This window comes from Helianthus annuus, chromosome 4 (assembly GCF_002127325.2).
Source record: "Helianthus annuus cultivar XRQ/B chromosome 4, HanXRQr2.0-SUNRISE, whole genome shotgun sequence".
Classification (NCBI taxonomy): Eukaryota; Viridiplantae; Streptophyta; class Magnoliopsida; order Asterales; family Asteraceae; genus Helianthus; species Helianthus annuus.
The window spans coordinates 177,490,365-177,501,568 of NC_035436.2; the positions used below are offsets into that span (position 1 = coordinate 177,490,365).

An 11,204-nucleotide genomic window follows, 5' to 3' on the forward strand; every position below is an offset into this window, starting at 1 on the left:
CACCACACACTCTCTCTCTACTCTCTCTCTCTCTATGCTCTGCAATCACCACCACCATCACCTTTACCTCTTTACTCCGGTGACCGGAGTAAATCCGACCATCTTTCCGACACCCCACACCCCCACGTGTTAATCTTCTGTTTCTGTCGATCTGGGTCGAATTGAACGGACATCTGAAGTTCCTTAGATCCCCACAAACATTTTACACCCCTCACAATGCTCAAACACATCGATTTTAGCCGGAACCGAACCTGCAACTTCGCCGGAATCTTCACAGTGGCCGGAATCAGTCAACACGTCGTTCCAGCCGTTAACGGTTCGTTTTTCTTGTTCCGGTTCATTCGTTTATACTTGTACAATGTTTGCACCAGGTTAATTGGAATATAACCTGATTTTGGTCGTTAATTGAGCCGTTGAATTTTCTGTTTGACCTTCTATTGACCGCTTTGGGGGAGATGACACTGTTGACATCTGTGAGAGTGGTGGTGGCAGGGCTGTGGTGGTGCGGTGATGAACGACAAATTCATCATCATCATCATCGCCTCTATTAATATTTGAAGGAAGCAACAGTAGCAGCAGCAACAACATTATCAGCAACAACATTATCATCAACAAAATTGGTGGTGGCGATGGCAGCGGAGTGGTGGTGGTGGTGGCAGCGGAGTGGTGGTGGTGGCGGTGGCAGCGGAGTGGTGGTGGTGGCGGTGGTGGTGGTGGTGGTGGTGGTGGTGGCAGCGGAGTGGTGGTGGTGGCAGGGCTAGTGGTGGTGGTGTTACAAATTTACACAATCAGTCCTTTATGTTACAAATTTACACAATCAGTCCTTATTTACTAACCGACTTAACTGGGTTATGATTTTTGGACTGAAATGGCACCTTTCCAGAACGTCGGGGAGGAAAATGGCGCATTTTTGAAAAATGGACTGAAATGGCCAAAGTGACCAAACCACAGGGACGAAAATGGCAGTTAACTCCAAATAAAAAGTGCAAAAGATTAAAAATAAAAAGTATTATACTAAACACTTGTCTTCACCAAGTGATGTAAGAGACTTAGGCAAACATGGCCTTGATTGTCAAGAACTCTTACGATCAATCTTGGATCCCGAGACGACTCACACTCTATGATGGACAACGGATGATGGTGGTGGATGATGGTGTTGTGATGGTGGTGGATGATGGTGTTGTGATGGTGGTGGGTGGTGGATGAAGTGTGAGAGAGGTGGTGCCAAGGGATGAGTTGCAATGAGCCAAAGCACTCCTATTTATAGGCCGAACAGAGGGCTGGGCACGGCCCCGTGTCCGCTGGGCACGGCCCCGTGCCTGTCTGACACTATCTCTCCTCATTAATTGTAATTCGCAATTACAATTAATGTGCCTGCAATACTTTGGGCACACCCCCGTGGTGAGCAATAGAAGCTTCTACAGGTTTGTCTTTTCTGCTGCTTCTTGGGCACGGCCCCGTGCTCGCTGAGCACGGGGCGTGTTCAGTCTTCTGCCTTCTTTGTTTTGCTTGGGAGGATGCTGTCGAGGGGTCGGGCAATCCACTTTTGTTCCTTTTCTTGTATTTATATTAGATTTAGCTGCCTTTTTACTTCTTTTATTAATTTGAGCTCATTTAATCCTGAAAATACAAAAGGAAGACAAAAACACACTTTTTCCAACATTAGTACTTAAAAAGGGTTAGTTGTATGCCTTATTTGATGTAATTTATATGTTGCATTTTATACACATCACCACGATATCAATAGCGGCGACAAATTGACAATAGCGACGGGCAACAACAGCGACCTTTTAGTGAGAACTAGGCCTTCCAAAAGTTTTTTCAAATTTTTTCCTCAAAAATCTTAAAAAAAATCATTTGTTTTCGTAAAAAAAAATAAATAAAAAAACTTCACATGCAAAATTTACATCAGGTGTAAAAAAAAATTCATCGCCGTAACAAAATTTAAATCAGGTGTAAAAAAATTTTTCATTGCCGTAACAAAAAAAAACTACTCTATAAATTTTTTGTTTTTTTTTACAGATGTGTTTATAATATTTTTATCTACATTTGTGCAAATAACTGTGGCAAAACTCGTACGTGGAGTAGGAGTTCTCATGATTTTCATAACTCGTGGTGGTTGTTAACTTAATCGAAACCTATACCATTGGACGATACGGTTATCCTAAATCATGATTCCTCTCACATGCCAAGTATCATAACAAATCGAATTGAATCCAACTAGTTAAAGATTACAAAAACATGGTGCTCGTGCCCATAAAGAAAGCTGAGTTAAAAAAAAAAACAAAACAAAACAAAATAGATGACCGCTTAAAAAAATAAACTGTAAAAGAGCAAAAAGTTGGTTTCCAAATAAAAGAGTTTAAACCCTGAAAGAAAATTGCTACCGAATAAACAATTGTAGAACCTACTCAACAATTGTAAAACCTACTCTTTTTTAAACAATCGGAAACTATTTGACCCCGTCAACGAACCTGTCCTAGAATAATGCTGTAGAATCCAATATCTATCTATACTATATAATAAAAGAAACCTGTTTTAGGACACTTGTCATTCTCTCATTCAATTGATTAAAATTATTAATAATACTAATAACAATAATATTTAATCTAAGTGTTGAATGTATAATATAAAGGGAGACATATACGGGTGGTTTGGTTTTTGGTTTGTTCGGTTTGTTTGCTTTGGAGGTTTATCCGGTCGAAAAAAAAAAAACAAACCGAACCGAATTCAAAGTGGTGTATATCTTTTGACTTTCGTTTTGAAAACCAGTATTTAATCCCAACAAGTAAATGAATATTTGTTATTGTTTGTCTTGCTAACACTCTCTGTTGTCTATGTATTATATTCATTTTGCTTATGAGCATGTTGGAACTTGTGTTCATGTACAATGTTGTAACACTCATAGTTTCGTAAACTCTGTTTTTTTTTCTTTTTATAATAATGAATATGATAAAATCAACGACACATATAAGATTATAAGAATATTAAATTAAAAACAAATAAATTTGTAAACGAAAATTATTAAAGCGAATAAGCTTATAAAATATTTAAGTAATATAATAATAATAATAATAATAATAATAATAATAATAATAATAATAATAATAATAATAATAATAATAATAATAATAATCTTCTTTATTATACTAATAAACAAAAATCTTTTTTTGACACGTGTCACTTACTTATGCTTTCTCACCTTATTTCCTATTTATCTATGTTAAATAACAATAATAATTTTAAACAAAAATTAGATAATAATAAATATTTGATTTTCTATAAATAATTATAAACAAAAATTTAGATAAGGATACACCTTTTTTATAAAAGATTTTCATTTACTATATAAAAGATAAAATAATAATAATAATAATAATAATAATAATAATAATAATAACAACAACAACAACAACAACAACAATAATAAAAAGTAAACAATACTAAAAATTTAGATAAGGATACACTTTTTTTATAAAAGATTTTCATTTACTATATAATCTATACTATATAATAAAAGAAACCTGTTTTAGGACACTTGTCATTCTCTCATTCAATTGATTAAAATTATTAATAATACTAATAACAATAATATTTAATCTAAGTGTTGAATGTATAATATAAAGGGAGACATATACGGGTGGTTTGGTTTTTGGTTTGTTCGGTTTGTTTGCTTTGGAGGTTTATCCGGTCGAAAAAAAAAAACAAACCGAACCGAATTCAAAGTGGTGTATATCTTTTGACTTTCGTTTTGAAAACCAGTATTTAATCCCAACAAGTAAATGAATATTTGTTATTGTTTGTCTTGCTAACACTCTCTGTTGTCTATGTATTATATTCATTTTGCTTATGAGCATGTTGGAACTTGTGTTCATGTACAATGTTGTAACACTCATAGTTTCGTAAACTCTGTTTTTTTTCTTTTTATAATAATGAATATGATAAAATCAACGACACATATAAGATTATAAGAATATTAAATTAAAAACAAATAAATTTGTAAACGAAAATTATTAAAGCGAATAAGCTTATAAAATATTTAAGTAATATAATAATAATAATAATAATAATAATAATAATAATAATAATAATAATAATAATAATCTTCTTTATTATACTAATAAACAAAAATCTTTTTTTGACACGTGTCACTTACTTATGCTTTCTCACCTTATTTCCTATTTATCTATGTTAAATAACAATAATAATTTTAAACTAAAAATTAGATAATAATAAATATTTGTTTTTCTATAAATAATTATAAACAAAAATTTAGATAAGGATACACCTTTTTTATAAAAGATTTTCATTTACTATATAAAAGATAAAATAATAATAATAATAATAATAATAATAATAATAATAATAATAATAATAATAATAATAATAATAATAACAACAACAACAACAACAACAACAATAATAAAAAGTAAACAATACTAAAAATTTAGATAAGGATACACTTTTTTTTATAAAAGATTTTCATTTACTATATAAAAGATAAAATAATAATAATAATAATAATAATAATAATAATAATAATAATAATAATAATAATAAAAAGTAAACAATACTAAAAAACTTTTTACGGCTTATAATTAACAATATAATTAAATAAATAAATAACATTAAATAATAACAATAAAGATAAAACACAAGGATTATATATTAACAATATTAGTTTGATATAACAATAATAATAATCTAATATATCATTATTAATATTAATAATATTATTATTAAATTAACGCAAATAGTAACGCGAACAAACTTATTTGAATTCGTTTCGAATTCAGGTCTATTCAAACATAGCTAACTTAGAAAAAAATATACAAGAATTCAAAGTTATAAGTGTATTATAATGCCACGTGACATTATTTGAAATCCTTTATTAGAATTAGATTAGATTGCATTATTGTTTTTTCTTTCGCTAGAATTAAATAATTCTAGGTCCAGGGCATATGCTTTTATCAAACTATAAGTGTTTTTAGATGCATCACTATAATGGTTTGGACTCACCGTTATAGTCTCACAATTCTTTCAAATGTCAAATTTAGACAAATTAGTTTCACCTTTGTAATGTTAGACGTGAGGTTATAATTGGTTTACACCCATCATTCATCGCACATTGCATCAACATTTAGAAAGAACATCATTTTTAAAAATATAACAATTCTATACTCCATTCAAAGAGAATTTATTTCTTATGGTATAATTCATAAAAAATGATGAAAATACATAAAAATGTGGGGATCGATCTCTACCTTTTTGTACCACAAACTCTCTTGAATACAAAATTGAGACGAGTGTTTTATCGATCAAAATAAACAAACAAGCATGAAAGTCCTTAAAACTAACTAAAATAATTGTATTTCATAATTTGAATGCATCATGAGAATATTATTCAACCTATGTAATACATCTGTTTTTAAGCTAATAGTAAATATAAAAAAACAAAGTAAAATGTTATAATAAGTAAATAGTACATCAAAGTTCTTTTTTGAAAGATAAATCATAACGACTGTATGTATTAATATATGACATTATATTTTGTTCAATACGTTCAATACACGGATTTTTTAAAGATATATCGTTTTTATTATTTATTATATAAATTTACACTTATACAACCCGTGTAATACACGGGGTTTTAACCTAGTTTTTTTATAAATTAAGCTAAAAAGAAAATCCTACTCACAGATCACTATATACTTAGAAAACTCAAAATAAGACATTAATTTTCATTTATTTCTATTAATATTGTTTAATACATACACGACATATATACCACAAGAGTACAGGTATATATATCTTATTCCATCGAACAGCCATAGTACATTCATAAATAAATTTATTATTCGATCTCAATGTCCGTCTAACATCGAAGGTTATTGCCTGGTGCAACTCCAAGCTGGTTACAATATTGAGTATAGTACCGGACACGAGAGTCTACAGTGGCTGTATTCCGACCGTTACATTCCAGTGGTCCGTTGATAGCTCGAATAGTAGCTCCAAATCCTTGACCTATGACCGGGCGCACACTATTCATCCAATACCATAAGGCGGTTCGAAAAGAGATGACGCGATTTGTGGCCACAATATCAGGGTTACCGAGCCCATCAAACCCGATGGCTCTACCAGCTTGAGCATAGTTGTAATTCCATGTCAATTGGAGTGGACCTCTCCCGTAGTAACGCTTGCTAGGGTTACATGGATATTGAGGAAATCCGGTGTCACAGTAATTTTGTGAGCGGCCATTTATTTCTTCAATGTAACAAAAATCTGGCCACACATGAAAATTTATGAAATTAATTAATAAAACATTTAATAAAATTTATGTAACGACTATTGAAAAGATATATACAAACAACTAAAAACCTCTAAAAAACATACCAATTTTTTTTTTATTTTTTTTTATAAAAATCGTTATATTTAATATATATAAAAAACTTTTTTCAAAAAAATAAAATAAAATAAAATAAAATAAAATAAATAAAAATGGTACTACACATGTGCATTAATACGAAAAAAACTTAAACCACATAACCCACCCCCATCGACACCCCCCAAAAACCTAAACCTTCCACTTGCACCCTCAAAAACATTTAATGAAAGTTAAAGAGAGTGATAGTAGGTGAAGAGACTGATAGTAGGTGAAGTGTGGCTAGCCCACTTGGTAGAGACATATGTCTCTTAGAGTAGAGGTCTCAGGTTCAAACCCGGACAATAAAGAATAGTTTAGCATTATTGGTGTAACAGATTAGAAGTAACATTTGTCGTTAAAAAAATATATACACTAACATTGTATATAATAATTTTATTTAAATTTGTGAGTTATATATGAGAAATGTAATATAAAATATAGAAGAATGCATGGTCTTACGTCCAGTTTCATGCGTAACATGTGCAAAGAAAGCGGCAATCTCCCTCTTTGAATCATCTGCCGAACCAATCCTACCGAATTGGCTATGGCTTCTGTGGGCTTCAAGAAAGGCGGCGCGTGTATAAAATCCTCTTCCTGCACAGCCTCCACCTGCTTGATTCGCGATCCCGTTGAAGAATGCATCCGTTACGATGCTAGAAATATCGGCATTATTTGTGGGACTGGGAGACGTGGTACATGGCCCTTGTCGGCAGCCAGTTCCACAGTATTGAACCCCCGTGCCGCAATAACCGTACTGGCTGCAGCACAAGTTTGGAGCACAACCGCAGTTCTGCGCAGCGGTGTTGAGGATTCCGGCCAAAAATACTCCGGCAATGAGGAGGATTCCGTATGTTTTCATGGTGGATTGTTTGATATTGTTCGTGGATTGGTGGTTGTGTATTTATAGTGTAAAAATTAATAATGTGGGCTCACTTTAGTTTGCCTAAATTCAACGTATGCCATTTTATTCCACATATGTTTTATCCCAATCAAATATTTTTAAACTATCATATAATCTAGCTATTTTTTTTACGGCGTATGATTAGGATATCGTTAACCGGGTTAGTAGTTAGTATTATGCTAGCATTACCAAGTTAGTATTAAAACCCACTTGTCTGGACTTGAACCCAAGACCTTCAAGAAAAGCAAAGCTTGCCACCTCTCCCTTAACCAGGGGCGGACCCATATAGGATGGGTCGGGGTCCCCGGACCCCAATGTTTTCTAAAAAATTAGTAGAACCGTTTTGTTAATTTTTTTAAGGACCCCATAAAAATAATTCGTTGGACCCCATAAAAAAAAAAACTTAGCGTGGTGGTAAATCCCTTCTCCCCAAACAAATTGGTCTCAAGTTCGACCCTTTTATGTAACGTGTTTTGTTTCTTTTTTAGCAACTCACTGGACATGGTTTAGCATTTTTGAATCATTCTATGAGGATTAATTGCTCCCATCATGGCTATCATTATTGGGAACAACATACCAATATTATTTAATCCTTATTAATGTGATTGAAATATGTAAATACAAGAATTTGGTGAGGTAACTGAATTACTTACGTGTAGTAACTTGAGCCCAGATGATAATTTTAGTACGTCTAATGTTTAAAAGATAAGGTTGGTTGAGTTATATCAGTTTGATTTTCGTAGGAATAACTTAAAATTTTTGTGATGTTTTTTTTTTTTTTTTTCATTTCAATGGCATCTTTTGTTTACTGTGTGTTTTCTAATGAGTAACGATCATATAGTTTTATCTGATATTGTATTTTATTATGTTTCTCGCCCCGCCCCGACCGATAATTGACCCGAAAATTCTAACGTTTAGTTGTAAAAATCTTAACAGTGAAAATCGGACTCTAGTGGAAAAAAATACTGAGTCCGCCAGTGCCCTTAACCATTAAGCCAAGAAATCAGTTTGTGTTTTTACTTATTTACGATTTTTTGTACCAATCTCAATCTTAGTTGAATCGATCAAATAAGTAAAGATGCCAAATGATGTGGGGCTAGGCTAATTTTGGTATAAATGCATACAAAAAATCGACATCGAATCCTTTATAGTCAATAGCCAGCCGTTTACTTGGTCTATGACAAAATTACCCTTTGTATTGTTCAAACAAAATTATTAATGAGACTCTTTAGTATACGGTGATAAACTAGTAAGACTAGAGGGTATGGTTCGGCTCATCCCCACGGGGATGAGCCTCCACGTAGGCGCCACGTAGGCGGCTCGTGGGGGATGAGCCAAATGAAGGATGGAGGGGGATGGAGGATGGGGCCCCACCTCATTATTTTATAATTTCTTTTGTTTTAATTTAATAACCCAAGGTAATAAAATCTTTATAAAATTTAAAAAACACAATATAAAACAACATAAAATAATTTCATTTCATAACATAAAAATAAAAAAAATTACATTTCCTAAAAAAAAAATACCGAAACTAAAAAATAAAAAAAGCCTACGAAGTCTAAAATTTAAAACAAACACACTACTCGTCTTCGTCTTCGCCTTCGGCTCCGTCATCGTCCACCATGTTAACGTTGTTCCAAATATGTTCTACCAGATCTTGTTGAAGGTTTGCATGCGTGAAGTCGTTTGTTAGCGAGAACGAGTTTAAATCCTGTTGTGGGGGATCAACCGGGACAGTGTTCCCCCAAGATGCATTCTCATCATACTCACAAATCGCCCGACCCTCGTCTTCAATAATCATGTTATGGAGCAAAATGCAAGCGTACATACAAAGACGCAGCCTTTTTGGGGTGAACGCACGTGCCGGTTGTGCAAGGATGGCCCATTTTTTTGTAAGACACCAAAAGCACGTTCGATGTCTTTTCTTGCCGCTTCTTGACGCTTCGCAAATTTTTTCCGTTTTTCGTCCTCGGGATATGGAATAGTCTTCACAATTGTAGACCAAGACGGATATATCCCGTCAGCAAGATAATACCCACGTCTATACTCTACCCCAGAAACTGTAAAACGTGTGTCCGGTCCCGTTCCATTAACGACATCGGTAAAAATGGCCGATTGGTATAACACGTTGAGGTCGTTGAGTGAACCAGGGAGACCAAAGAAAGAATGCCATATCCACAAATCTTGTGATGCCACAGCTTCAAGTATCACGGTTGGATATCCGTGATCACCTCGCGTATATTGGCCGCGCCACGCAGTCGGGCAACTATGCCACTCCCAATGCATACAATCAATGGTACCAAGCATTCCCGGAAACCCGTGCCTTGCTTCATGAGCTTGGTACAACTGTTGAACATCATACGCGTTTGGTTTCCGCAAATACTTTTTGCTATACAGTTTCACCACATTATGGCAAAACCGATACAAACATTCCCGCGTAGTTCTTGCCGACATCTGTAAATACTCGTCCAAAGCGTCGGCCACTGTCCCGTACGCCAGTTGTCGAATGGCCGCAGTACACTTTTGTAACGTTGTAAACCCTTGATAATTTCGAGCATCAGGACGTTGCGTGAAAAACGGGTCTAGCCCCGCCAAATCATTGGCAATCCTTGTGAATAAGCGGCGACTCATTCGGAACCTGCGTCTAAAAATGTCGGCGTTGTAAAGTGGCTCATCCGAAAAATAATCGTTCACCAATTTGTCGTGCGCTCCTGTCATATATAATATATAAGTACGAGTTAAAAAAAATAAGGACAATGAAATTTTGTAATGAAAACCTTGGCGGTCTCTGTTAATGCGTATTCATGTGGTAATAACATTTTCACCAATTTCTTCCTCTTCCTCTTCCTCTTCCTCTTCCTCTTCGATTAAAATCTGTCCCGCCCGTAGTACAGCGTTTGCGAAAAACATCTCCTCTTCGTCATCCGAAGACGAGGGCCACCAAGGATTAGAAGCCATTGTGGGTAAAAAGATATTTTTTTTATAAAAGTAGGGAGAATTTGGTATAAAAGTGAGAGGGTTTTGGGTTGAAAGTGGGGAAATAATAGTGAAAGTGGGTGATCATATATAAAAAAATGAATTTTTTTTTAAAGGAAAGAGCCGTTACAATGGCTATATTATTTGAAAGAGGGTCGGCCCACCCGGCGGTGGGTGGCCGTTTGCGCCGATAGCCGAAGCAGGGGGGCGGTGTGGGGGTCCGGCGCCGGGCCAAGCCGGCCCCCATACCTTCTAGTCTAAGTAGTTGTTGTTGAACACGCTATAATTTAAAATCCTAGTTGGATTGTGGGTGGATAGAGTAGTAGACTAGTTGGAAAATTTGGAAAGCATTAATGGAAATTAATTTAATAAAATTATTAATAAGTCTCTTCGATATGTAGTGATAAACTATTGAGTAGAGTTTTTCTCGTATCATTTAATTTGTTTTTATTAGAATTTATGTCTCTAATTAAATCTACAAGTAGTGATACCCGTATGTTAACACGGGTGGTTTTTAGAAATTCATGCATACCACATTTTAATACAAAGTATAGATAGGTGTATAGATATTGTGATTTTTAGTTTAGTTTTTCTTTTAATTAATTAATATTAAATTAGTCATGAATTATTCTCACAAATCTTGCATGTTGATGCATTTGAACTCTGATTTACAACTAAATAAATAATCAGCCTAAACAAATAATCGAAAGTTAGTCACTACCTTTCATCATAAAAAGCGAGAACTACTATTTTACTTTGCCGAATGTTCATATCTGTTGGAAATGTGTTTATCAAACTTCAATACAGAAGTTATAAAACATCAAACGAATATGCTAAAAACTTAAAATCTTTACTTTGAAAAAAATCAATAGAATTTGAATACAACTTAACTTTCAACAAACG

The 11,204-nt window shown here is 33.8% G+C and overlaps 2 protein-coding genes across 2 annotated transcripts; both read right to left on the reverse strand.

Annotated features, from left to right (window-relative positions):
• Window positions 1-5,727: 5,727 nt before the first annotated feature.
• On the reverse strand, window positions 5,728-7,310 carry LOC110928734 (endochitinase EP3). The gene is made up of 2 exons (XM_022171771.2): window positions 6,884-7,310; window positions 5,728-6,282 (listed from the first exon to the last, which is right to left on the reverse strand). Exons 1-2 carry the CDS (start codon window positions 7,281-7,283, stop codon window positions 5,876-5,878), a joined length of 807 nt encoding a protein of 268 aa, XP_022027463.1. The 5' UTR covers window positions 7,284-7,310; the 3' UTR covers window positions 5,728-5,875.
• A 1,594-nt stretch (window positions 7,311-8,904) lies between these two features.
• Window positions 8,905-9,632, reverse strand: LOC110927574. The gene is made up of 2 exons (XM_035989475.1): window positions 9,227-9,632; window positions 8,905-9,113 (listed from the first exon to the last, which is right to left on the reverse strand). Exons 1-2 carry the CDS (start codon window positions 9,630-9,632, stop codon window positions 8,905-8,907), a joined length of 615 nt encoding a protein of 204 aa, XP_035845368.1.
• Between the last annotated feature and the right edge of the window lie 1,572 nt (window positions 9,633-11,204).